The 24,047-nt window shown below is 42.7% G+C and overlaps 1 protein-coding gene across 1 annotated transcript in view; it reads right to left on the bottom strand.

The window, feature by feature from the left end:
• LOC106592012 (class II, major histocompatibility complex, transactivator) overlaps window positions 1-23,025 on the bottom strand; it is a 61,924-nt gene extending 38,899 nt beyond the window's left edge. The window contains exons 1-9 of the mRNA XM_045716087.1: window positions 22,609-23,025; window positions 10,917-10,991; window positions 6,618-6,680; window positions 6,444-6,485; window positions 6,221-6,289; window positions 5,165-5,265; window positions 4,708-5,068; window positions 1,060-1,203; window positions 789-857 (exon numbers count right to left, since the gene is read on the bottom strand). Of these exons, the coding sequence (XP_045572043.1) occupies window positions 789-857; window positions 1,060-1,203; window positions 4,708-5,068; window positions 5,165-5,265; window positions 6,221-6,289; window positions 6,444-6,485; window positions 6,618-6,680; window positions 10,917-10,991; window positions 22,609-22,636 (952 nt within the window). The 5' untranslated portion in view covers window positions 22,637-23,025. The remainder of the gene's footprint in view (window positions 1-788; window positions 858-1,059; window positions 1,204-4,707; window positions 5,069-5,164; window positions 5,266-6,220; window positions 6,290-6,443; window positions 6,486-6,617; window positions 6,681-10,916; window positions 10,992-22,608) is intronic.
• Between the last annotated feature and the right edge of the window lie 1,022 nt (window positions 23,026-24,047).

Genomic DNA, 24,047 nt, shown 5'->3' with positions numbered 1-24,047 from the left:
GCGAAGACCAACGAAACAACCATTCTATGACGACATTAATGAATGTCGCTCTGAAAGATCCATTCTAACCGAGAGAGAGAGAGAGAACGCGGAGAAAACTTCCCAACAGAACCGAACTCTCCAACAAAGAACGACGACACACTGAGCGTAAATATATATTGATTGCAATTGTTCCCGAATGAGTGAGCATTCAATTGTCAATTGTTAATATTAATGAACTCTGTGTAAACTTCTCAGCTGACCATTTATGACCCATTGTTCAACAGGCCGACCTGCCTGTTTAGCCAGTAGGGCACATTCCTCTACCAATCCTTTGTGACGATAATTACTGTTTGTATGTTTTTCTGTTAATTACTTAGTGTAGTAAATAAATGATTTTAAGACAATTGATGTATGGATGATTTTAGTAAAGACTGGGTTCGTGCAGATACAACAATTTACGACGTTTGGAATGAGACTGGACTAGAGGTAAATACACCATTTAAACCAGAAGATAATCGGCCTATACTATAATAGGATATAATATTATGGTACAGGAAAGTTATATTAGGAAAATTATAGCTTTGTAATCTAAATATTCTCCTTGGTGCCCCGATCTCCTAGTTAATTACAATTAAACGATTAATCAGTTTAATCGCGTGATAATAATTACAGGGAGCTAATTGATAAACATATCTTCCGTTTAATGGTACCCCCAAAGACACGACACTACCAATGAACTTAGATTTGATTTGACTCATGGACACACACACACACAAACACACACACACACACACTCACACACTCACTCAGTATGTAGGTGGGCGGTCTTGAGAAGCTGAAAACACGAGCTTGAACCAGCTGCAGCTCTGAGCCATCTGTAAGGACACAGAGCAAAGGTTACAAAAACACTCTCTCACACACACACACACACACACACACACACACACACACACACATGGACCAACAACAACAAAAACATTGTCAAAATAAAAATCTCCATTGAAAGTGCATTATGAGTCCAGCATGACTCTTCATTTGTGTCTGGGAAACCAGCCCATAACATCATCACACACTTACTGCTACATGAAGAGACGAAAGTAGCAGTCCCAAACCCAGGAATGTAAAGCAGAGAGGGAGCGATCTGGAGAAGTCTGGGAGGAGGAAGAGGAGGAGGAGGAGGAGAGAGAGTCACGGCCGAGAGGGGAGGAGAGCCAGCACCACCTAGAGAGAACACACAAAAAAAACCTATCAGTTTGATTTATTCAGTTCCATTTTAAAAACAAGCCTTGATCATCAATACCTAAATTACAGATTAGGCTGTATCACTTCTAAACGTTCCCTTTACTAGTCTCTCAGCCACACTACCTCGCTGTATCACTTCTAAACCCACATTCCTTTACTAGTCTCTCAGCCACACTACCTCACTGTATCACTTCTAAACCCACATTCCTTTACCAGTCTCTCAGCCACACTACCTCGCTGTATCACTTCTAAACGTTCCCTTTACTAGTCTCTCAGCCACACTACCTCGCTGTATCACTTCTAAACGTTCCCTTTACTAGTCTCTCAGCCACACTACCTCGCTGTATCACTTCTAAACCCACGTTCCCTTTACTAGTCTCTCAGCCACACTACCTCACTGTATCACTTCTAAACCCACATTCCTTTACCAGTCTCTCAGCCACACTACCTCGCTGTATCACTTCTAAACGTTCCCTTTACTAGTCTCTCAGCCACACTACCTCACTGTATCACTTCTAAACGTTCCCTTTACCAGTCTCTCAGCCACACTACCTCGCTGTATCACTTCTAAACCCACGTTCCCTTTACTAGTCTCTCAGCCACACTACCTCACTGTTGAGGAACTAAACCCACATTCCTTTACTAGTCTCTCAGCCACACTACCTCACTGTATCACTTCTAAACCCACATTCCTTTACCAGTCTCTCAGCCACACTACCTCACTGTATCACTTCTAAACCCACATTCCTTTACCAGTCTCTCAGCCACACTACCTCACTGTATCACTTCTAAACCCACATTCCTTTACTAGTCTCTCAGCCACACTACCTCGCTGTATCACTTCTAAACCCACATTCCTTTACCAGTCTCTCAGCCACACTACCTCACTGTATCACTTCTAAACCCACGTTCCCTTTACTAGTCTCTCAGCCACACTACCTCACTGTATCACTTCTAAACCCACATTCCTTTACTAGTCTCTCAGCCACACTACCTCGCTGTATCACTTCTAAACGTTCCCTTTACTAGTCTCTCAGCCACACTACCTCACTGATGAGGAACTAAACCCACATTCCTTTACCAGTCTCTCAGCCACACTACCTCGCTGTATCACTTCTAAATGTTCCTTTTACTAGTCTCTCAGCCACACTACCTCACTGATGAGGAACTAAACCCACATTCCTTTACTAGTCTCTCAGCCACACTACCTCACTGTATCACTTCTAAACCCACGTTCCTTTACCAGTCTCTCAGCCACACTACCTCGCTGTATCACTTCTAAACCCACATTCCTTTACCAGTCTCTCAGCCACACTACCTCGCTGTATCACTTCTAAACCCACATTCCTTTACCAGTCTCTCAGCCACACTACCTCGCTGTATCACTTCTAAACCCACATTCCTTTACCAGTCTCTCAGCCACACTACCTCGCTGTATCACTTCTAAACCCACATTCCTTTACTAGTCTCTCAGCCACACTACCTCACTGATGAGGAACTAAACCCACATTCCTTTACTAGTCTCTCAGCCACACTACCTCACTGTATCACTTCTAAACCCCACGTTCCCTTTACTAGTCTCTCAGCCACACTACCTCACTGATGAGGAACTAAACCCACATTCCTTTACTAGTCTCTCAGCCACACTACCTCACTGTATCACTTCTAAACCCACATTCCTTTACTAGTCTCTCAGCCACACTACCTCGCTGTATCACTTCTAAACCCACATTCCTTTACCAGTCTCTCAGCCACACTACCTCACTGTATCACTTCTAAACCCACGTTCCCTTTACTAGTCTCTCAGCCACACTACCTCACTGTATCACTTCTAAACCCACATTCCTTTACTAGTCTCTCAGCCACACTACCTCGCTGTATCACTTCTAAACGTTCCCTTTACTAGTCTCTCAGCCACACTACCTCACTGATGAGGAACTAAACCCACATTCCTTTACCAGTCTCTCAGCCACACTACCTCGCTGTATCACTTCTAAATGTTCCTTTTACTAGTCTCTCAGCCACACTACCTCACTGATGAGGAACTAAACCCACATTCCTTTACTAGTCTCTCAGCCACACTACCTCACTGTATCACTTCTAAACCCACGTTCCTTTACCAGTCTCTCAGCCACACTACCTCGCTGTATCACTTCTAAACCCACATTCCTTTACCAGTCTCTCAGCCACACTACCTCGCTGTATCACTTCTAAACCCACATTCCTTTACCAGTCTCTCAGCCACACTACCTCGCTGTATCACTTCTAAACCCACATTCCTTTACCAGTCTCTCAGCCACACTACCTCGCTGTATCACTTCTAAACCCACATTCCTTTACTAGTCTCTCAGCCACACTACCTCACTGATGAGGAACTAAACCCACATTCCTTTACTAGTCTCTCAGCCACACTACCTCACTGTATCACTTCTAAACCCCACGTTCCCTTTACTAGTCTCTCAGCCACACTACCTCACTGATGAGGAACTAAACCCACATTCCTTTACTAGTCTCTCAGCCACACTACCTCACTGTATCACTTCTAAACCCCACGTTCCCTTTACTAGTCTCTCAGCCACACTACCTCACTGATGAGGAACTAAACCCACATTCCTTTACTAGTCTCTCAGCCACACTACCTCACTGTATCACTTCTAAACCCCACGTTCCCTTTACTAGTCTCTCAGCCACACTACCTCACTGATGAGGAACTAAACCCACATTCCTTTAGTAGTCTCTCAGCCACACTACCTCACTGTATCACTTCTAAACCCACATTCCTTTACCAGTCTCTCAGCCACACTACCTCACTGTTGAGGAACTGAAGACAAGACTGCTTTTAACTGAGCTGTAAACTTCTGTCCAATCCTCTTTCTCCCAGAACTGTGCACTCGTTCACTCTCCCTTATCCCCGTAGTGTGCACTCGTTCACTCTCCCGTATACCTGTAGTGTGCACTCGTTCACTCTCCCTTATCCCCGTAGTGTGCACTCGTTCACTCTCCCTTATCCCCGTAGTGTGCACTCGTTCACTCTCCCTTATCCCCGTAGTGTGCACTCGTTCACTCTCCCTTATCCCCGTAGTGTGCACTCGTTCACTCTCCCGTATCCCTGTAGTGTGCACTCGTTCACTCTCCCTCAAGGGTCTGAATATGTCTTACACCACTCCAGTGCTTTTAATGAGGGGGAAGTGAAGGAGTGTACACTTCAGGGTTAAGAGAGAGTGAAGGAGTGTACACTTCAGGGATAGGGGAGAGTGAAGGAGTGTACACTTCAGGGATAAGAGAGAGTGAAGGAGTATACACTTCAGGGATAAGAGAGAGTGAAGGAGTGTACACTTCAGGGATAGGGGAGAGTGAAGGAGTGTACACTTCAGGGATAAGAGAGAGTGAAGGAGTATACACTTCAGGGATAAGAGAAAGTGAAGGAGTGTACACTTCAGGGATAGGGGAGATGGTAGAAACAGAGTTGGTTTTAGGCCTTACCTCTGATGGGAGAGTCTGTCTGAGTCACTCTCTTCATCAGTCCGTCAACAGGTTCTGTCGCTCTCCTCTTCCTCTGTCCATCACCAGGTTCTGTCGCTCTCCTCTTCCTCTGTCCGTCACCAGGTTCTGTCGCTCTCCTCTTCCTCTGTCCGTCAACAGGTTCTGTCTCTCTCCTCTTCCTCTGTCCGTCACCAGGTTCTGTCGCTCTCCTCTTCCTCTGTCCGTCACCAGGTTCTGTCGCTCTCCTCTTCCTCTGTCCGTCAACAGGTTCTGTCTCTCTCCTCTTCCTCTGTCCGTCACCAGGTTCTGTCGCTCTCCTCTTCCTCTGTCCGTCACCAGGTTCTGTCGCTCTCCTCTTCCTCTGTCCGTCACCAGGTTCTGTCGCTCTCCTCTTCCTCTGTCCATCACCAGGTTCTGTCTCTCTCCTCTTCCTCTGTCCGTCACCAGGTTTTGTCGCTCTCCTCTTCCTCTGTCCGTCACCAGGTTCTGTCGCTCTCCTCTTCCTCTGTCCGTCACCAGGTTCTGTCGCTCTCCTCTTCCTCTGTCCGTCACCAGGTTCTGTTAGGGACAACATCACACAGGACACTGTTGTTTCAATCAACTGTTGTTGACGTCATACTCTATATCAGACCGGCCGTTGTGAGGGCAGGCTTCTGCTACGGCCAAGCAGCAACACAGCTTATTTAAGTCTTTAATAAGTCAAGCAGCAACACAGCTAATTTAAGTCTTTAATAAGTCGAGCAGCAACACAGCTTATTTAAGTCTTTAATAAGTCAAGCAACAACACAGCTTATTTAAGTATTTAATAAGTCAAGCAACAACACAGCTTATTTAAGTCTTTAATAAGCCAAGCAGCAACACAGCTTATTTAAGTCTTTAATAAGCCAAGCAGCAACACAGCTTATTTAAGTCTTTAATAAGCCAAGCAGCAACACAGCTTATTTAAGTCTTTAATAAGCCAAGCAGCAACACAGCTTATTTAAGTCTTTAATAAGCCAAGCAGCAACACAGCTTATTTAAGTCTTTAATAAGTCAAGCAGCAACACAGCTAATTTAAGTCTTTAATAAGTCAAGCAGCAACACAGCTTATTTAAGTATTTAATAAGTCAAGCAACAACATAGCTTATTTAAGTCTTTAATAAGCCAAGCAGCAACACAGCTTATTTAAGTCTTTAATAAGCCAAGCAGCAACACAGCTTATTTAAGTCTTTAATAAGCCAAGCAGCAACACAGCTTATTTAAGTCTTTAATAAGCCAAGCAGCAACAACACAGCTTATTTATGTATTTAATAAGTCAAGCAGCAACACAGCTTATTTAAGTCTTTAATAAGTCAAGCAGCAACACAGCTTATTTAAGTATTTAATAAGTCAAGCAGCAACACAGCTTATTTAAGTCTTTAATAAGTCAAGCAGCAACAACAGTTTATTTAAGTTTTTAATAAGCCAAGCAGCAACAACAGTTTATTTAAGTTTTTAATAAGCCAAGCCTTTATATCTGAATGAGGCGTGTTACCTCTCCTTATCTTGCAGTTCTGTTTCTGGCCACCTGGCTCGGTCACAGCTGTCGGTATGGCAACCTCACCTACACACCACACCACCACAGACAGAGGAAGTGAGAGAGTTGGCAGAGTGACTCTGGGACCTGGCATCACCGGGTATAGAAACGCAACCACTAGAACAGACAGACGGCATCATAGAAACACAGCGACTAGAAGCACCTGTTCTGAACTCCTTACCAGTCTGGATGTCCACATTTAAGTCCAGGTCAAACAACGCATCTGAAACAGGGGATAGTTGCTTTGAGTCAATCAGCCATTTACGATGTTTATGTGCAGTGTTTTGTGTGTGTGTGTGTGTGTGTGTGTGTGTGTGTGTGTGTGTGTGTGTGTGTGTGTGTGTGTGTAACTTACAATTGAAGTCAAAATGAAAATCCCCGAATTCCCCGAGAAAATCCTCGACTTCCAGGTCTAATTCTGAGAAACAGGAAGAAAACAGTCAAACAGCCAATCACCTTCCCTGGCTGTGACTAAACAGCCAATCACCTTCCATGGCTGTGACTAAACAGCCAATCACCTTCCCTGGCTGTGACTAAACAGCCAATCACCTTCCCTGACTGTGACTAAACAGCCAATCACCTTCCCTGGCTGTGACTAAACAGCCAATCACCTTCCATGGCTGTGACTAAACAGCCAATCACCTTCCCTGGCTGTGACTAAACAGCCAATCACCTTCCCTGACTGTGACTAAACAGCCAATCACCTTCCCTGGCTGTGACTAAACAACCAATCACCTTCCCTGGCTGTGCCTCACCAGGAAGTTAAGTAATATTATAACAACAATTATACCCGTCCCCTCATGAGTGAGAACCCGGAAAACACGTTTCCAAGGTGAGCAGGACTATTAGGGGATGGAGTTACGTTGGGATGCCAACGGGCCACAAGCGAAGTCGGGAGAAGAGGAATATTGGGACGGGGAGACGGGGAGACGGGGAGACAGGGAGGAATGGAGTGTTACGGTGCAGAGTTATGAGGGACTAACGTTCCTCTAATGAATCATGTCCCTTCATCAACTCTATGTCCTGTATAGAACAACAGTTCCCTTTATAGAACAGTGTGTGTGTGTGTGTGTGTGTGTGTGTGTGTGTGTGTGTGTGTGTGTGTGTGTGTGAGAGAGAGAGATATCCATACGGAACTAAAAGTTTCTGAACATTGTCCTTTGTATAACAGTGTTATGTTGCACGGTTACCTTAGCCCTATAACTACCAAGGTAACTTTAGTCAACTCTGAATTAAATTCAGGATAACCGGTACCACAAAAGTGGTTCACCATTTAGCCAGGTAAATGTCTATGGCAACGAATCCTTCAGAACTAACCTGCTCTGGGGGCAGGCTAACAGAGCTAACAGAGCTAACAGAGCTAACAGGGCTAACAGAGCTAACAGAGCTAACAGGGCTAACAGGGCTAACAGGGCTAACAGAGCTAACAGGGCTAACAGGGCTAACAGGGCTAACAGGGCTAACAGAGCTAACAGGGCTAACAGAGCTAACAGGGCTAGCAGGGCTAACAGGGCTAACAGGGCTAACAGAGCTAACAGGGCTAACAGGGCTAACAGGGCTAACAGGGCTAACAGAGCTAACAGGGCTAACAGAGCTAACAGGGCTAGCAGGGCTAACAGAGCTAACAGAGCTAACAGAGCTAACAGGGCTAACAGGGCTAACAGGGCTAACAGGGCTAACAGAGCTAACAGGGCTAACAGAGCTAACAGGGCTAGCAGGGCTAACAGGGCTAACAGGGCTAACAGAGCTAACAGGGCTAACAGGGCTAACAGGGCTAACAGGGCTAACAGAGCTAACAGGGCTAACAGAGCTAACAGGGCTAGCAGGGCTAACAGAGCTAACAGGGCTAACAGAGCTAACAGGGCTAACAGGGCTAACAGGGCTAACAGAGCTAACAGGGCTAACAGAGCTAACAGGGCTAGCAGGGCTAACAGGGCTAACAGGGCTAACAGGGCTAACAGAGCTAACAGGGCTAACAGAGCTAACAGGGCTAGCAGGGCTAACAGGGCTAACAGGGCTAACAGGGCTAACTCCATTAATCTTGAATCAAATCAAATCAAATGTTATTGATCACAAGTCAACAGGGCTAACAAGGCTAACAGGGCTAACAGATCTAACTCCATTCATCCTGAATCAAATCAAATCAAATTGTACGAACAGTGTTAGTCCAGGGTAACTATATCTCTATAGAACAGTGTTAGTCCAGGGTAACTATATCTCTATAGAACAGTGTTAGTCCAGGGTAACTATATCTCTATAGAACAGTGTTAGTCCAGGGTAACTATATCTCTATAGAACAGTGTTAGTCCAGGGTAACTATATCTCTATAGAACAGTGTTAGTCCAGGGTAACTATATCTCTATAGAACAGTGTTAGTCCAGGGTAACTATATCTCTATAGAACAGTGTTAGTCCAGGGTAACTATATCTCTATAGAACAGTGTTAGTCCAGGGTAACTGTATCTCTATAGAACAGTGTTAGTCCAGGGTAACTATATCTCTATAGAACAGTGTTAGTCCAGGGTAACTATATCTCTATAGAACAGTGTTAGTCCAGGGTAACTATATCTCTATAGAACAGTGGTTAGTCCAGGGTAACTATATCTCTATAGAACAGTGTTAGTCCAGGGTAACTGTATCTCTATAGAACAGTGTTAGTCCAGGGTAACTATATCTCTATAGATGAGTGTTAGTCCAGGGTAACTATATCTCTATAGAACAGTGTTAGTCCAGGGTAACTATATCTCTATAGAACAGTGTTAGTCCAGGGTAACTATATCTCTATAGAACAGTGTTAGTCCAGGGTAACTATATCTCTATAGAACAGTGGTTAGTCCAGGGTAACTATATCTCTATAGAACAGTGTTTAGTCCAGGGTAACTATATCTCTATAGAACAGTGTTAGTCCAGGGTAACTATATCTCTATAGATGAGTGTTAGTCCAGGGTAACTATATCTCTATAGAACAGTGTTAGTCCAGGGTAACTATATCTCTATAGAACAGTGTTAGTCCAGGGTAACTATATCTCTATAGAACAGTGGTTAGTCCAGGGTAACTATATCTCTATAGAACAGTGTTTAGTCCAGGGTAACTATACCTCAGTGTTAGTCCAGGGTAACTATATCTCTATAGAACAGTGTTTAGTCCAGGGTAACTATATCTCTGTGTTTAGTCCAGGGTAACTATATCTCAGTGTTAGTCCAGGGTAACTATATCTCTATAGAACAGTGTTAGTCCAGGGTAACTATATCTCTATAGATCAGTGTTAGTCCAGGGTAACTATATCTCTATAGAACAGTGTTTAGTCCAGGGTAACTATATCTCAGTGTTAGTTCAGGGTAACTATATCTCTATAGAACAGTGTTTAGTCCAGGGTAATTATATCTCTGTGTTAGTCCAGGGTAACTATATCTCTATAGATCAGTGTTAGTCCAGGGTAACTATATCTCTATAGAACAGTGTTAGTCCAGGGTAACTATATCTCTCTGGAACAGTGTTAGTCCAGGGTAACTATATCTCTATAGAACAGTGTTTAGTCCAGGGTAACTATATCTCTATAGAACAGTGTTAGTCCAGGGTAACTATATCTCTATAGAACAGTGTTTAGTCCAGGGTAACTATATCTCTATAGAACAGTGTTAGTCCAGGGTAACTATATCTCTATAGAACAGTGTTAGTCCAGGGTAACTATATCTTTATAGAACAGTGGTTAGTCCAGGGTAACTATATCTCTATAGAACAGTGTTAGTCCAGGGTAACTATATCTCTATAGAACAGTGTTAGTCCAGGGTAACTATATCTCTATAGAACAGTGTTAGTCCAGGGTAACTATATCTCTATAGAACAGTGTTAGTCCAGGGTAACTATATCTCTGTGTTAGTCCAGGGTAACTATATCTCTGTGTTAGTCCAGGGTAACTATATCTCTATAGAACAGTGTTAGTCCAGGGTAACTATATCTCTATTGAACAATGTTTAGTCCAGGGTAACTATATCTCTATAGAACAGTGTTAGTCCAGGTTAACTATATCTCTATAGAACAGTGTTAGTCCAGGGTAACTATATCTCTATAGAACAGTGTTTAGTCCAGGGTAACTATATCTCTATAGAACAGTGTTAGTCCAGGGTAACTATATCTCTATAGAACAGTGTTAGTCCAGGGTAACTATATCTCTATAGAACAGTGTTAGTCCAGGGTAACTATATCTCTGTGTTAGTCCAGGGTAACTATATCTCTGTGTTAGTCCAGGGTAACTATATCTCTATAGAACAGTGTTAGTCCAGGGTAACTATATCTCTATTGAACAGTGTTTAGTCCAGGGTAACTATATCTCTATAGAACAGTGTTAGTCCAGGGTAACTATATCTCTATAGAACAGTGTTAGTCCAGGGTAACTATATCTCTATAGAACAGTGTTAGTCCAGGGTAACTATATCTCTATAGAACAGTGTTTAGTCCAGGGTAACTATATCTCTATAGAACAGTGTTTAGTCCAGGGTAACTATATCTCTATAGAACAGTGTTTAGTCCAGGGTAACTATATCTCTATAGAACAGTGTTAGTCCAGGGTAACTATATCTCTATAGATCAGTGTTAGTCCAGGGTAACTATATCTCTATAGATCAGTGTTAGTCCAGGGTAACTATTAGGTTACCTGGCAGAAAGTCTTCAACCTCAAGTGTAGGGGAGATGGGCAGATCCATAATGTCCACATCCTGCATCCTGGCACCTGTTGACCAAATCACATTGGATCACCATATTCTACATCTATTGTATGCATCAATCATGTGCCTATGAACCAGATTTATGCCGTTACCACGGATGCGGTGTGCCCTAGGGGAGGAAGTCCACTGTGTGCAGCTCAACCTGCACTAGCATAAATAACATGAGAATGTCTACTTCTGATAAGTTTCCCAGTAAAACAATGAAAAACAAGAAACCATCACAGAAAAGTACTCAAAAATATCCCACGTTAACATATGTAGCTTAAGAAACAAGTTTCATGAAATGAATAATTTACTAGTAACAGATGACATTCATATTCTGACTATCTCTGAAACTCACTTAGACAATACCTTTGATGATACAGTGGTAGCAATACATAGTTATAACATCTACAGAAAATACAGGAATTCCAATGGTGGAGGTGTGGTTGTTTATACTCAGAACCACATTCCTGTAAAGCTTAGAGAGGATCTCATGTTAAATACTGTTGAAGTAATATGGCTACAGGTTCATCTGTCCTCACCTAAAGCCCATTCTGGTGGGAAGCTACTATAGACCACCTAGTGCTAACAGTCATTATCTGGACAACATGTGTGATTATGCTTGATAATGTATGTGATATCAACAGAGAGGTACAGTACCTGTCAAAAGTTTGGACACACCTACATAATCCAGGGTTTTTCTTACTATTTTTTACTATATTGTAGAATAATAGTGAAGACATCAAAACTATGAAATAACACATATGGAATCACGTAGTAACCATAAAAGTGTTTAAAAAAAAATCATAATATATTTTAAGATTTGAGATTCTTCAAAATAGCCACCCTTTGCCTTGATGACAGCTTTGCACACTCTTGGCATTCTCTCAACCTAGGAAAACCAAAGTTCCAAAGGCTGGGTCTAATATAGTGTATAAGAGGTCATACAATACGTTTTGTAGTGATTCCTATGGTGTTGATGTAAAGAATATTTGTTGGTCTGTGGTGTGTAATGAGGAGCAAACAGACACGGCACTTGACACATTTATGAAATTGCTTATCCCAGTTACTAATAAGCATGTACCCGTTAAGAAAATGACGTGTAAAAACTGTTAAATCCCTGTGGATTGATGAGGAATTGAAAAATGGTATGGTTTGAGAAGGATGAGGCAAAAGGAATGGAAAATAAGTCTGGCTGCACAACCGATTGGCAAATGTACTGCAAGTTGAGAAATCATGTGACTAAACTGAATAAAAAGAAATAGAAACTACACTATGAAACCTGTGGCTCAGTTGGTAGAGCATGGTGTTTGCAACGCCAGGGTTGTGGGTTCGATTCCCACGGGGGGCCAGTACAAGAAAAAGATAATAATAATAATAAATAAATAAAATGTATGCATTCACTACTGTAAGTCGCTCTGGATAAGAGCATCTGCTAAATGACTAAAATGTCAAATGTAAATAAATGACATAAAGAATGATAGTAAAAAAACTTTGCAGCACCTTCAATGTAATTTTGGGCAAAAAGGCAAACTCAGCTCATCAAAATCAGATGGCTCATTCATTATATTACCGGCAAGATAAGCAAACTTAGGTATGACATGCCAGCAACAAACGCTGACACTACACATCCAAGTATATCTGACCATATTATGACAGACAAGAATTGTACTTTTGAATTCCGTAAAAAGTCAGTGTGGAAGAGGTGAAAAAATTATTAAGGTGTTGGGTGTTGGGCTACGGTCTCTCCACTAGCATCAGGACCTCTCAATAAGGTGTTGGGTTGCGGTCTCTCCACTAGCATCAGGACCTCTCAATAAGGTGTTGGGTTATGGTCTCTCCACTAGCATCAGGACCTCTCAATAAGGTGTTGGGTTACGGTCTCTCCACTAGCATCAGGACCTCTCAATAAGGTGTTGGGTTATGGTCTCTCCACTAGCATCAGGACCTCTCAATAAGGTGTTGGGTTATGGTCTCTCCACTAGCATCAGGACCTCTCAATAAGGTGTTGGGTTATGGTCTCTCCACTAGCATCAGGACCTCTCAATAAGGTGTTGGGTTACGGTCTCTCCACTAGCATCAGGACCTCTCAATAAGGTGTTGGGTTATGGTCTCTCCACTAGCATCAGGACCTCTCAATAAGGTGTTGGGTTACAGTCTCTCCACTAGCATCAGGACCACTCAATAAGGTGTTGGGTTATGGTCTCTCCACTAGCATCAGGACCTCTCAATAAGGTGTTGGGTTACGGTCTCTCCATTAGCATCAGGACCTCTCAATAAGGTGTTGGGTTATGGTCTCTCCACTAGCATCAGGACCTCTCAATAAGGTGTTGGGTTATGGTCTCTCCACTAGCATCAGGACCTCTCAATAAGGTGTTGGGTTATGGTCTCTCCACTAGCATCAGGACCTCTCAATAAGGTGTTGGGTTACGGTCTCTCCACTAGCATCAGGACCTCTCAATAAGGTGTTGGGTTACGGTCTCTCCACTAGCATCAGGACCTCTCAATAAGGTGTTGGGTTACGGTCTCTCCACTAGCATCAGGACCTCTCAATAAGGTGTCTAGATGTTGGGTTATGGTCTCTCCACTAGCATCAGGACCTCTCAATAAGGTGTTGGGTTACGGTCTCAATAAGGTGTTGGGTTACAGTCTCTCCACTAGCATCAGGACCTCTCAATAAGGTGTTGGGTTATGGTCTCTCCACTAGCATCAGGACCTCTCAATAAGGTGTTGGGTTACGGTCTCTCCACTAGCATCAGGACCTCTCAATAAGGTGTTGGGTTATGGTCTCTCCACTAGCATCAGGACCTCTCAATAAGGTGTTGGGTTATGGTCTCTCCACTAGCATCAGGACCTCTCAATAAGGTGTTGGGTTACAGTCTCTCCACTAGCATCAGGACCTCTCAATAAGGTGTTGGGTTATGGTCTCTCCACTAGCATCAGGACCTCTCAATAAGGTGTTGGGTTATGGTCTCTCCACTAGCATCAGGACCTCTCAATAAGGTGTTGGGTTATGGTCTCTCCACTAGCATCAGGACCTCTCAATAAGGTGTTGGGTTATGGTCTCTCCACTAGCATCAGGACCTCTCAATAAGGTGTTGGGTTATGGTCTCTCCACTAGCATCAAGACCTCTCAATAAGGTGTTGGGTTATGGTCTCTCCACTAGCATCAGGACCTCTCAATAAGGTGTTGGGTTATGGTCTCTCCACTAGCATCAGGACCTCTCAATAAGGTGTTGGGTTACGGTCTCTCCACTAGCATCAGGACCTCTCAATAAGGTGTTGGGTTATGGTCTCTCCACTAGCATAAAGACCTCTCAATAAGGTGTTGGGTTATGGTCTCTCCATTAGCATCAGGACCTCTCAATAAGGTGTTGGGTTACGGTCTCTCCACTAGCATCAGGACCTCTCAATAAGGTGTTGGGTTACGGTCTCTCCACTAGCATCAGGACCTCTCAATAAGGTGTTGGGTTATGGTCTCTCAACTAGCATCAGGACCTCTCAATAAGGTGTTGGGTTACGGTCTCTCCACTAGCATCAGGACCTCTCAATAAGGTGTTGGGTTATGGTCTCTCCACTAGCATCAGGACCTCTCAATAAGGTGTTGGGTTACGGTCTCTCCACTAGCATCAGGACCTCTCAATAAGGTGTTGGGTTATGGTCTCTCCACTAGCATCAGGACCTCTCAATAAGGTGTTGGGTTATGGTCTCTCCACTAGCATCAGGACCTCTCAATAAGGTGTTGGGTTATGGTCTCTCCACTAGCATCAGGACCTCTCAATAAGGTGTTGGGTTATGGTCTCTCCACTAGCATCAGGACCTCTCAATAAGGTGTTGGGTTATGGTCTCTCCACTAGCATCAAGACCTCTCAATAAGGTGTTGGGTTATGGTCTCTCCACTAGCATCAGGACCTCTCAATAAGGTGTTGGGTTATGGTCTCTCCACTAGCATCAGGACCTCTCAATAAGGTGTTGGGTTACGGTCTCTCCACTAGCATCAGGACCTCTCAATAAGGTGTTGGGTTATGGTCTCTCCACTAGCATAAAGACCTCTCAATAAGGTGTTGGGTTATGGTCTCTCCATTAGCATCAGGACCTCTCAATAAGGTGTTGGGTTACGGTCTCTCCACTAGCATCAGGACCTCTCAATAAGGTGTTGGGTTACGGTCTCTCCACTAGCATCAGGACCTCTCAATAAGGTGTTGGGTTATGGTCTCTCAACTAGCATCAGGACCTCTCAATAAGGTGTTGGGTTACGGTCTCTCCACTAGCATCAGGACCTCTCAATAAGGTGTTGGGTTATGGTCTCTCCACTAGCATCAGGACCTCTCAATAAGGTGTTGGGTTACGGTCTCTCCACTAGCATCAGGACCTCTCAATAAGGTGTTGGGTTATGGTCTCTCCACTAGCATCAGGACCTCTCAATAAGGTGTTGGGTTATGGTCTCTCCACTAGCATCAGGACCTCTCAATAAGGTGTTGGGTTATGGTCTCTCCACTAGCATCAGGACCTCTCAATAAGGTGTTGGGTTATGGTCTCTCCACTAGCATCAGGACCTCTCAATAAGGTGTTGGGTTATGGTCTCTCCACTAGCATCAAGACCTCTCAATAAGGTGTTGGGTTATGGTCTCTCCACTAGCATCAGGACCTCTCAATAAGGTGTTGGGTTATGGTCTCTCCACTAGCATCAGGACCTCTCAATAAGGTGTTGGGTTACGGTCTCTCCACTAGCATCAGGACCTCTCAATAAGGTGTTGGGTTATGGTCTCTCCACTAGCATAAAGACCTCTCAATAAGGTGTTGGGTTATGGTCTCTCCATTAGCATCAGGACCTCTCAATAAGGTGTTGGGTTACGGTCTCTCCACTAGCATCAGGACCTCTCAATAAGGTGTTGGGTTACGGTCTCTCCACTAGCATCAGGACCTCTCAATAAGGTGTTGGGTTATGGTCTCTCAACTAGCATCAGGACCTCTCAATAAAATGTTGGGTTACGGTCTCTCCACTAGCATCAGGACCTCTCAAAAAGGTGTTGGGTTATGGTCTCTCCACTAGCATCAGGACCTCTCAATAAGGTGTTGGGTTATGGTCTCTCCACTAGCATCAGGACCTCTCAATAAGGTGTTGGGTTACGGTCTCTCCACTAGCATCAGGACCTCTCAATAAGGTGTTGGGTTGGGGTCTCTCCATTAGCATCAGGACCTCTCAATAAGGTGTTGGGTTACGGTCTCTCCACTAGCATCAGGACCTCTCAATAAGGTGTTGGGCTACGGTCTCTCCACTAGCATCAGGACCTCTCAATAAGGTGTTGGGTTATGGTCTCTCCACTAGCATCAGGACCTCTCAATAAGGATGTTGGGTTACGGTCTCTCCACTAGCATCAGGACCTCTCAATAAGGTGTCTAGGTGTTGGGTTATGGTCTCTCCACTAGCATCAGGACCTCTCAATAAGGTGTTGTTCGTTACGGTCTCAATAAGGTGTTGGGTTACGGTCTCTCCACTAGCATCAGGACCTCTCAATAAGGTGTTGGGTTATGGTCTCTCCACTAGCATCAGGACCTCTCAATAAGGTGTTGGGTTACGGTCTCTCCACTAGCATCAGGACCTCTCAATAAGGTGTTGGGTTACAGTCTCTCCACTAGCATCAGGACCCCTCAACAAGGTGTTGGGTTGCGGTCTCTCCACTAGCATCAGGACCTCTCAATAAGGTGTTGGGTTACGGTCTCTCCACTAGCATCAGGACCTATCAATAAGGTGTTGGGTTATGGTCTCTCCACTAGCATCAGGACCTCTCAATAAGGTGTTGGGTTATGGTCTCTCCACTAGCATCAGGACCTCTCAATAAGGTGTTGGGTTATGGTCTCTCCACTAGCATCAGGACCTCTCAATAAGGTGTTGGGTTACGGTCTCTCCACTAGCATCAGGACCTCTCAATAAGGTGGCTTGGTGTTTTTTATTTTTATTTAACCTTTATTTATACAGTTTTTTTCTCATTGAGATAGCATCTCTTTTCCAAGAGAGACCTGGTCCAATAGCAGCAGAGGGAACAATGTTTCAGTCAAAACAACTTGCATTACACTAACACAACATTAAAGAAAACTATAAACACACATACAATACAACAACAAAAAACATTTTTACGTTAAAAAATACGAAAGTCTTGACAAAAAAAAAACAGCTGTCCTTAAGACAATTACACTCTTCTATGATATATACATCGATCAAGTGTTTAAACTCCACCAACAAAACTAGATCGTCACATTTTAAAATGTTCAGGAGAGAATTCCAGGACCACGGAGCTGAATAACTAAAACTATTCCTACCATGACCTGTTCTAATTTTTGGTACTGTTAGAAGCAAATCAGAAAAGGGACAATGATGTGTTAGACGTTTCTGATTTGTGATGAACCTGAGGGCTGCATGATGCACTGAATCAAGTGCTCTCAGGGTAGTGGTTGAGGCCTGCATATATATAACATCACTACAATCTAAAACTGCCAGTAATGTACAGCCGTGGCCAAAAGTTTTGAGAATGACACAAATATTAATTTTCACAAAGTTTGCTGCCTTTAGATATTTTGGTCAGATGTTACTATGGAATACTGAAGTATAATTACAAGCATTTCATAAGTGTCAAAGGCTTTTATTGACAATTACATGAAGTTGATACAAAGATTCAATATTTGCAGTGTTGACCCTTCTTTTTCAAGACTCTGCAATCCGCCCTGGCATGCTGTCAATTAACTTCTGGGCCACATCCTGACTGATGGCAGCCCATTCTTGCATAATCAATGCTTGGAGTTTGTCAGAATTTGTGGGTTTTTGTTTGTCCACCCGCCTCTTGAGGATTGACCACAATTTCTCAATGGGATTAAGGTCTGGGGAGTTTCCTGGCCGTGGACCCAAAATATCGATGTTTTGTTCCCCAAGCTACTTAGTTATCACTTTTGCCTTATGGCAAGGTGTTCCATCATGCTGGAAAAGGCATTGTTCGTCACCAAACTGTTCCTGGATGGTTGGGAGAAGTTGCTCTCGGAGGATGTGTTGGTACCATTCTTTATTCATGGCTGTGTTCTTAGGCAAAATTGTGAGTGAGCCCACTCCCTTGGCTGAGAAGCAACCCCACACATGAATGGTCTCAGGATGCTTTACTGTTGGCATGACACAGGACTGATGGTAGAGCTCACCTTGTCTTCTCCGGAAAAGCTTTTTTCCGGATGCCCCAAACAATCGGAAAGGGGATTCATCAGAGAAAATGACTTTACCCCAGTCCTCAGCAGTCCAATCCCTGTACCTTTTGCAGAATATCATTCTGTCCCTGATGTTTTTCCTGGAGAGAAGTGGCTTCTTTGCTGCCCTTCTTGACACCAGGCCATCCTTCAAAAGTCTTTGCCTCACTGTGCGTGCAGATGCACTCACACCTGCCTGCTGCCGTCCTGAGCAAGCTCTGTACTGGTGGTGCCCCGATCCCGCAGCTGAATCAACTTTAGGAGACGGTCCTGGCGCTTGCTGGACTTTCTTGGGCGCCCTGAAGCCTTCTTCACAACAATTGAACCGCTCTTCTTGAAGTTCTTGATGATCCGATAAATGGTTGATTTAGGTGCAATCTTACTGGCAGCAATATCCTTGCCTGTGAAGCCCTTTTGTGCAAAGCAATGATGACGGCATGTGTTTCCTTGTAGGTAACCATGGTTGACAGAGGAAGAACAATGATTCCAAGCACCACCCTCCTTTTGAAGCTTCCAGTCTGTTATTTGACCTCAATCAGCATGACAGAGTGATCTCCAGCCTTGCCCTCATCAACACTCACACCTTTGTTAACAAGAGAATCACTGACATGTCAGCTGGTCCTTTTGTGGCAGGGCTGAAATGCAGTGGAAATGTTTTTTGGGGGATTCAGTTCCATTTGCATGGCAAAGAGCGACTTTGCAATTAATTGCAATTCATCTGATCACTCTTCATAACATTCTGGAGTATATGCAAATTGCCATCATACAAACTGAGGCAGCAGACTTTGTGATAATTAATATTTGTGTCATTCTCAAAACTTTTTGCCACGACTATACATCGTACCAGCTCCTTCCTGGTCTCAAAAGAAAAACAAGCCTTACGCCGGTAATAAAAACCTATTTTCAGCAATGAGCTTCCTTATCAAGTTCTCTACAGGCACAGTGAATCTCAGCTTATCATCAACTCACACACCCAAATATTTGTACACTTTCACTTTCTCTATAGTACGTCCAGTCAATGTAGCAATGACATGATCGGTAACATACCTGGCATTTGAAAATACCATGTATTTTGTTTTACCCTGAATTTAGAACCAGCTTTAAAATCATACAGATTCTGTTGTATGATGTTAAATGCTCTTTGGGCATTTTCAAAAGCTGAAGGTAAACTACTATCAATATCATCTACATAAAAATGAACATCCATTGTTTCAAATGTTGTTGATATACAAAATGAACAACAGTGGGCCCAAAATAGAACCTTGCGGAACACCTGAGCACAACTCCATGGACTCCGATTTTACAACCATCCGCCATTACACATTCTGTAAGACTTGATTGGTCATTTATAAACAAACCTAGAGCACGACCAGTCATTCCACAACATTTTAACCTTTACAATAACACGGTGTCAAATGCTTTCGACAAATCATTAAAGACGAGACACACAATGTAGCTTCTTATCAAGAACACAGTGAATGTCATTTAAAACCTTCAGTGTTGCTGAAACAGTGCTGTGGCCAGACCTAAAACCTGATTGCATTCCATTTAAAATAATTGTTTTCTTGGAAGTAGGCCTTTAGCTGCCTACTACCTTAGACAAGTACAGACGATTTTGATATGTTCGATAGTTGTCAAGTAGCGAAGGATCTCCAGCTTTCAGGAGAGGCAGTACAAAAACAGATTTCCATAATGTGGGGATATCAAGGGTTGGTTCCTTTAACCAACTACATCATTTTTCAAGCTATAACATTCGATAACAGCCATGTTAGAACCCCATTAAAATGACACTACAACATTCTATAACAGCCATGTTAGAACCCCATTAACATGACACTACAACATTCTATAACAGCCATGTTAGAACCCCATTAAAATGACACTACAACATTCTATAACAGCCATGTTAGAACCCCATTAAAATGACACTACAACATTCTATAGAAGCCATGTTAGAAACCCCATTAACACTACACCATTCTATAACAGCCATGTTAGAACCCCATTAACATGACACTACAACATTCTATAACAGCCATGTTAGAACCCCATTAACATGACGCTACAACATTCTATAACAGCCATGTTAGAACCCCATTAACATGACACTACAACATTCTATAACAGCCATGTTAGAACCCCATTAACATGACACTACAACATTCTATAACAGCCATGTTAGATCCTCATTAACATGGCACTACAACATTCTATAACAGCCATGTTAGAACCCCATTAACATGACACTACAACATTCTATAACAGCCATGTTAGATCCTCATTAACATGACACTACAACATTCTATAACAGCCATGTTAGAACCCCATTAAAATGACACTACAACATTCTATAACAGCCATGTTAGAACCCTATTAACATGACACTACAACATTCTATAACAGCCATGTTAGAGTTCCATTAACACTACAACATTCTATAAAAGCCATGTTAGAACCCCATTAACATGACACTACAACATTCTATAGCAGCCATGTTAGATCCTTATTAACATGACACTACAACATTCTATAACAGCCATGTTAGAACCCCATTAACATGACACTACAACATTCTATAACAGCCATGTTAGAACCCCATTAACATGACACTACAACATTCTATAGCAGCCATGTTAGAACCCCATTAACATGACACTACAACATTCTATAACAGCCATGTTAGAACCCCATTAACATGAGACTACACATGCTATAACAGCCATGTTAGAACCCCATTAACACTACAACATTCTATAAAAGCCATGTTAGAACCCCATTAACACTACAACATTCTATAACAGCCATGTTAGAAACCCATTAACATGACACTACAACATTATATAAAAGCCATGTTAGAACTCCATTAACATGACACTACAACATTCTATAACAGCCATGTTAGAACCCTATTAACATGACACTACAACATTCTATAGCAGCCATGTTAGAACACATTAACATGACACTACAACATTCTAGAACAGCCATGTTAGATCCTCATTAACATGAGACTACACATGCTATAACAGCCATGTTAGAACCCCATTAACACTACAACATTCTATAGCAGCCATGTTAGAACCCCATTAACATGACACTACAACATTCTATATCAGCCATGTTAGAACCCCATTAACATGACACTACAACATTCTATAACAGCCATGTTAGAACCCCATTAACATGACACTACAACATTCTATAACAGCCATGTTAGAACCCCATTAAAATGACACTACAACATTCTATAACAGCCATGTTAGAACCCCATTAACGTGACACTACAACATTCTATAACAGCCATGTTAGAACCCCATTAACATCACACTACAACATTCTATAACAGCCATGTTAGAACCTCATTAACACTACAACATTCTATAACAGCCATGTTAGAACCCCATTAAAAGGACATGGGTAATATTTAATATTTAAATAATGCTATGTAACTATCACTACATACCCTGGTTCGATCCCAGGCTGCATCACACTTGACCAGGAGTCCCAAAGGGTGGCGTACAATTCGCCCAGGGTCGTTCGGGTTTGGCCGGTGTAGGCCGTCATTGTAAAATAATAATTTGCTCTTAACTGAAATTGCCTCGTTAAATAAAATAAAATAAATAAAAACAGAAATTCTAGAATTTTGAACAATATTCAACATTGTCAATGTTTGTCCGATCTCTCTAAAGATAATTTCTCTGGTCCAAAGCTGAAACGGACTGGTCTTTCACTATAACTAATATATTTGGTTTCAGCAGGGACCCAGAGCATCTAGATTGTACCCACATCCTGTATGGGGGGGTGACAGTTGAGAAGTTCATCTATTTTTTTGCCATGTCGAGAATTATATTAAAACAGATCAGAAAATAAAGTATGGCCTAATTAATGACCTCCACGTTTTTCCCCCCCTCCCCCACGTGTCACAGTTGTATTGCTGTTAAACATGTGGGGGCGGTGTGTGGGGGGTGGCGGACATGATACAAGTTCTATAATATAACAATAAAATGCCAAATAACCTTCCAAACACAAATTAAACATTACAGGAGTTAGATTGCAACACAGAGTATTATTCCATCTGAATAACAGAACTGAGACCAGCGCTTACAGGGGGCCATAGAAGACACCGGGTTATTCACTTCTCTCGTTGCTGACTGGAATCCCCCCCATCAAATCACCCACCACATGCAATCGTTCACAAACAAAATACGGCGAAATTAAATTGATTTACAAATATAAAAACAGTTAGAACTCTTAAATAAATAGTACAAAATAAGTGACATTTATTGTCTTTTCAATAAAATGTATATGTTTTTTTGTTTTTTTTCACCATGCAGTGGAGATGGGATCGTTGCAAGTGCGTCGGATAAAATTATATTGAGGAGACAAGCAGAAAAAGAACCCAAAAAATCTCACCTGTCTGGCGGGAATCGAGAGTCTCCATCCCTCGGGTTAAAAGGCAACAGCTTCCACTATATGATCCGTGTCCAAATGCATTAAGCTATAGCTGTCCTTGAATGTTCCGTGCACTTTGTGGTCGTTTGTTGTGCGTCTGTGTGTGTTCGCGTCGTGCCCAGGGCATCCATTCACTTTTACTTTCGATAGGAATCTCATTGTGCGTCTGTTCTCTACTCTCTCTCTCTCTCTCTCTCTCGCTCCCCATTCATTTCCACTGATCTACAAACTTAAAAGACAAGTGCTTTCATCACTCAGACCAAGGGGTATATGGCTACAATTTGATGAAGGAGAGACTGATGTAGACGTGGGGAACCCCACTAACGCCAGACTAACTATTGGTAATGTTGTTAAAGAGGTGATTATGTTGCAGGGGAAAAGCAGGACCCCCCCCCCCAAAAAAAAAAATACAGGATAAGACAAGAGAGGAGCCTCCTGGACCTGAGGAACCTCTCCCTCTTTCTCTCCCTCCCTCTGTTTTTTTAGAGGAGGAAATGGGAGTTTGTTTGGCGTCAGTCTAGCTTGGAAAGTACCAGCCATACATGTCTATCTCTGTGGCCATATGCCATACCAGTCTGATAGGCACATACACACGCATGCGTAGACACAACATCAACAGATACCATCCATGCCACTTTGTTCACCATACTTTTTTTCCCCCTCCACAGAAATGCCGCCACACCCCGTCCCTGCCTCATTCCTTTCTCTGACTTTGTAGTTAGCGTGGTAATACCAGTTTGGTTACCAGTTTGGTTACCAGGCACTGAGATCATTTCATCAAACGAACGCCAGACGCAAAACGCACGCAAGTGTAGTCCAAGCTCAAACAGAGAACGTCACAAAACGACGCGGACGAAGCCCTCCGGCGTTCCGACACGTTACGACCTGAAACATGTGAACACGACATATCGTTCGTTCCGCAGCCATGCCGGGCAGTGTTTTAACCTGGTTCCTTGATCTGATAGAGAAAGTTATCAAAGTAGACTATTATTATTATTTTTTGCATTGATAAACAAATATAATCTCCGCGACTGTTCAGATAATAAAACAAAAAAAAAAACAAGAATCCATCGAAAAAAATGTATTTTGTTCACAGGCTGATTACAGGCTATTGTTCAGTGGTAAAACCTGCTGTAGTCAACAGTGATGAGTAAGACTGTGGGAACTTTGATTTCCTAAACTTTATGTTGTGTTACAGCCTATTTTTTTGTATTTTTATTTCATTATATATATATATAAACAAAAGTTAATTCATATGCTATTAACCCACATAGGCAGTCGGCCTACAAGAGGGCCATTTAGGGCCTATTGTTTCACACTTTCTTTGGTTTCAGCAAAACGAGGCTACTGTTCAAAAACCTTTTTCAAAAGATTAGGACTAAATGCTCAAGGAAAAACGT

This window comes from Salmo salar, chromosome ssa03 (genome assembly GCF_905237065.1).
Source record: "Salmo salar chromosome ssa03, Ssal_v3.1, whole genome shotgun sequence".
Taxonomy (NCBI): Eukaryota; Metazoa; Chordata; class Actinopteri; order Salmoniformes; family Salmonidae; genus Salmo; species Salmo salar.
This window is presented reverse-complemented; position numbering and strand designations above follow the sequence as displayed.